The sequence below is a fragment of the Sinocyclocheilus rhinocerous genome, unplaced genomic scaffold (genome assembly GCF_001515625.1).
Source record: "Sinocyclocheilus rhinocerous isolate Xijiao unplaced genomic scaffold, SAMN03320098_v1.1 scaffold1327, whole genome shotgun sequence".
Classification (NCBI taxonomy): domain Eukaryota; kingdom Metazoa; phylum Chordata; class Actinopteri; order Cypriniformes; family Cyprinidae; genus Sinocyclocheilus; species Sinocyclocheilus rhinocerous.
Window position 1 is genome coordinate 88,882 of NW_015660879.1, and position 4,831 is coordinate 93,712.

At 34.1% G+C, this 4,831-nt stretch overlaps 1 protein-coding gene across 1 annotated transcript in view; it reads left to right on the forward strand.

Moving 5' to 3' along the window:
• The window catches only part of LOC107725702 (potassium voltage-gated channel subfamily B member 2-like), a 49,072-nt gene extending 45,582 nt beyond the window's left edge, over window positions 1-3,490 (forward strand). The window contains exon 3 of the mRNA XM_016535076.1: window positions 2,691-3,490. Within this exon, the coding sequence (XP_016390562.1) occupies window positions 2,691-2,798 (108 nt within the window). The 3' untranslated portion in view covers window positions 2,799-3,490. The remainder of the gene's footprint in view (window positions 1-2,690) is intronic.
• The last annotated feature ends 1,341 nt before the right edge of the window (window positions 3,491-4,831 follow it).

Here is a 4,831-nt window from a genome sequence, read left to right on the forward strand (position 1 = left end):
ATTTTATGTACACATTTTAGAATTAGCTGATTCAAAGGAGAATCAGAAGGCTGAATCCCGACTGACAGAGGAGGAGCTGGGGATGGAGGAGGGTAATTAGCTATTGAGCAATGCGAAAACTGCTGATAATACTGAGGGACCTTTTATATGAATACTTAGATAGGTGTCGTATTCCCATAGGTGGATGGGGATCAGCTGAGAGTCAGCTGATGCGAGCCTGACTAACGTGACCTGCCAGAACTAACGCTATGCTTGATATAGGATACATTCCACCACTCTGCATCATATTTGCTGAATGAAATCCAGTACTTGTTTCTCACCAATTTTGGTGTGCTGGTTCCAAAAATAGTGTCAAAAATAGACACATCAGACTTTCTTACAAAATATGATTTTATAGTACTTTTTCCTTTGACAACTGTTTGTAAGGTGAAGAAGTCTTGCATTATTCCTCAATCACCATAAAAACTGCACAATTCCTATCTTCCTCTGAGCCAGGCTACATCTGCTAGTTCAATTCTCAGCCGTATCTCATGTGTATGAATGATTCAGAAGACATTATTTTATGCCTAATTCTTAAAGGTTAGAATTTTGGCCAGTGATAGAAGAAAATGCAAACATGGCCCAGATGTTTCTACTACATCTGTGCTTTACTACAGATTTTATGAAAAAAAATATATATATTTATTTTTTTATAAGCTTGTGTCTATGTAAAGTTCTTTGACATTAAAGTTAGTATTTGAACATATTTTTTTCCACTCCTTTGCAGATTGTAAGTTAAATTATACATGTTGAATACTATTTTTTATATATATATAGACAAATTTTAGTTGATATTATAGAAATCAGAATGATTAGATTATGATGATGTAATTTAAGGCCTTGTTTGCAAATCAAAATATTTTTTTCAAGATGCACAGCTGTGTAATTACATGTCAAAAAGTTTATTATTTAAATTATTTTTCTTAAAAAATCCTCATATTTTCTTAAACCACTTTCAAGTTCATCATAGCCTTTCATGTGGGTTGTTCGAGGTGCCCGCTCAGGAAATACAACAATGAGAGTCTTATTAAGAGACTCTAGTCCGCTGGCGCTGGGCCCTTCTTTCACTTTGGGATGAATAAAATGATCAAAAGAGCTTCTGCTCCTCACAGAAGTAAAAAAAGGTAGAGTGGAAGGAAAACTCATATTAATCAGTTACCGTTTCTGTATCTCCCTCACCTCACCCACACTTCCTCCATCTCCTCCCCTGCTGTGGCCCATACATAATTCATGCGGTCATTACGTGAACTGTACAGTGTCCTCCTCCCTTGATGCGCTGATTAGGCCCTGTGTCAATCCGTATCCCTGAGTTAGCCACACCACATGCCCCTGTGTACGGCCCAGTCAAAGCTGCACGGGCAGTGGAGAAGAATCTAGATTGCGCTGCAGGAGGACCTATGAAATATGGATGGACCTGTTATTTATTTACCTGACATTCAGCGTATAAGGATAAAAGTTTTTGTACTCAGATTAAAGGGATAGTTCACCGAAAAAATACAAATTTTGTCATTTTTGTTTGTTTGTTTGTTTGTATGCTTGTATGCATGTACAATGTCATTACCTCCTGAAGGCATTTTATGCTTGTGTGTTCAACGTGGGCTCTTAATGAGGATTAACACAGGAAATAGGCATGGAGAAACACTTTTCATATCTTCTTTCAAGAGGATCCAGCTTCTGTGTGTTTGGGCTTGGCTTTCTGTAAAAGCCATAATCTTGTGTTCTGTCGGGAATTATTGAAAATGCTCACAAATGTTTACCCTCCGAGCATGTCCAATAATGACACCATGTGGGCTGAAATTATGGCTTCTACATTAATCTGACATATTCCTTTTGTTATTTGTGTAAAGAAAATGCCGTCTCGTTTATCCAGAGCTATCAAACATCCAGAATGTTTGTGAGATTGCAGCTGTCACTGTTTTACAACAGAAAGGCTTCAAGGTTTAAAATTACCTCATAAATAACTAAATTAAATATGTTCAGCTTTATGTAACCCTATTAAGTTGAGACAGCAGAGAATGAAAATCTAGCAGTATTATAGGATACTTACAAACATGTGTCAATCAATATGATATCCATAGTAATCTACCTTTTCAATCAAAGGCTGTCAGGAAATAGTGCCGACAATCAATTTAACATTTTAATCAAATTAACTACGTGATATGCAGTTAATTAATTTAAGTAATCATAAGTAATTGCATATATTAATATGAGGGAAAATAAAGGGCCCCAAATGAAGATAATTCAGAGATGTTTTGTTTATTAAAGGTTTGGGGTCAGTAAGAATTTGTAATGTTTTTCAAAAGTCCTCTCTTATGCTCACCAAGACTGCATTTATTTGATCAAAAATACAGTAAAATCAGTAATATTGTGAAATATTGAGTTGGTGCTCAAGAAAATATATGTTATATATCATTTCAAAATATTACTAAAGATTTTCATGAATGCTGTTCTTTTAAACTTTCTATTCAAAATAACGGTAGTTGAACTTTGAAAATGTGTCTCAAGACCCTTTTCTTGTGTGTCATTTTTCTGAGCTCCATCTATATGTTTTAACTCGATGATTTTTATTAATGCAGTCATTTCTCTTTTAGAATTAATCACAATCGACATGCTGTATTGACAACCTTACAGACCTCTTTCTTATCATTCAGGTAATGAAAATCTTCAATGGACAATCTTGGATGGAGCTGCTGATCAGCACAAGTGCCTATGAGAGACAGAAATATCAGGACTCACTTGTACTAGTGGTTTCCTTGTAATGGAGTCAAATCAATTGCATCTGGTATGCTGTGCCCTGCTATTGTTGTGTGAGATAATATTGCAATCAACCGCTTTATCGCAGGTCAAGTCGGATTGAAGTAAAGAGGTTAAGTGACAGAATCTGACATACTGTAGGCAAACAAAGATGCCAATGCAGCTGGTTACCATGACGATCCATGCCATAGACAAATCTCTCTGCATCTGTGGTAGATATGAAAATGCAGGCATTCCCACAGGGAAAACACAGTACATATCTCAGAGCTCGACTACAATGCATTGTGGGAAAATATAGAATTACCCATGTTTTTTGATGTGTTGTTCAGTCTTATCCCTCGTCTCTCTGTCGCCAGTTAAGGCCATAGTTACTAAAATTGAAATGGGATTGTATTTTTGTTGTATTTATTTTAGTTTCGTTTTGTTGTCTTGCTGAAACTGCATGTCTATGGTTACATAACCCAGGGTTTTACAGAATGAATATTTAATCTGTGGCCCTGTGAAGCATTCACACATGAAAGCATGCAAATGAAGAGGAGAAAGTGGGCATGGGTCGATGTGCAGTTGCTCTGCCAAGTTCCATCTCTGCTCCCCTTTAATTGCAGAATGATTACCGCCATACATTAAACAATACAGAGATATTCAAAAGAGTCTGCTTTCACGTGGTCTGTCACGTTATAAACTTTATAAAAGTAAGTCATGCACAGTAAATGAAAAACAAAAACAAAACTAAACTAAAAACAGTAGTAGAAAAACTGAAATAAAATAATGAATGAGTAAATAAATAAGTAAATAAAAGGCCATATCATTTCATCTCATATCTGTAATGTTTATGCTGTTTTCAGTGTTTTTTTGGTTCTGTCATGTTTGCCCCATTGTATAACCTAGTTTCTAGTTTGATTGTTGTATTCAGTTCACCTTGTGTTTGTTAATTATTTCATTAGTTCCCTTGGTCTGATCTGTCTACTCAAGTTCTGAGTTTTCTGCACTCGGTGGTCCGTCTTAGTCGATGTATAGCATGTGTTATGGTTATGTGTGAATATATGTGAGTTTTGTGATTAAAGATCATGTTTTTCATTCTTCCTCATCATTGTGAACTTTTATCAGCATGTTTCATGACTATATCATTCTGTTGTTGTTGTTTTTTACACATCTTGTTTTTGTTAAATTGACAAAAATCAACAAAAATGTTATGCATCTCTGTCATGCATAAGAATCAATATGTGGCTTTATACATTGTTTACCCCGATTGTGATTGCTGTGTAAATGCAGATGTGGCTTCTTTAAAGATCGTGCTTATGTTAAATGTATTTAAAATTAAAATCAATATTCCTCAAATGATTTTATTCTTAACTATGAGAATTAACACTGAAAATAAAATCTATAAAAAAAATACATATATTTAAGAAATAAAAAAATTGTACTCTCAACTGTAACTATCAAAATTATTGCAGAAACCAGTGTTATTTTAGTATCATTTATATACTATAATAGTATTTAATTTCATTTTCATAATTTCAGTTTTATTTTAAATTTGTTTTAATAATTTTTTATATTTCTATTTAGATTTAATTTATTTGTATTTGTCAGTTAGTTGCCAAGTCAATATTTTTAATATAAGTTGATTAAAGTTGTTAATGTAATGTTGTATTTATAAAAAAAAAAATCAGCTTTATTTCAATTACCAAAATTACCAAACATAGATTAGTTTTAGTTCACAATAACACTGGCTGAAACTTACTAAAACTAAACTGGAATATAAAAATATATTCATTTTATAATTTTATGAAAATAAAAACAAATGCTAAAATGCAAAACTTTAATAACCTTGCTCTTACTTTCTTTCTACTAAGATGACATCTTAAAAAAAAGTGCTGTGAGGCAGCTAAGTTGGGAACGGCTCAGAGGGAGCAGAGTAGTGGAACGTGCCACACAGCTGTCTGGGTACGGATGAAGTATAGGCTCAAAATGCCTCCTTGGGTAAACAAGGTGAGATGATGCATGACCAGGAGCTCGCCTCTCAAATCCCAAATAAACA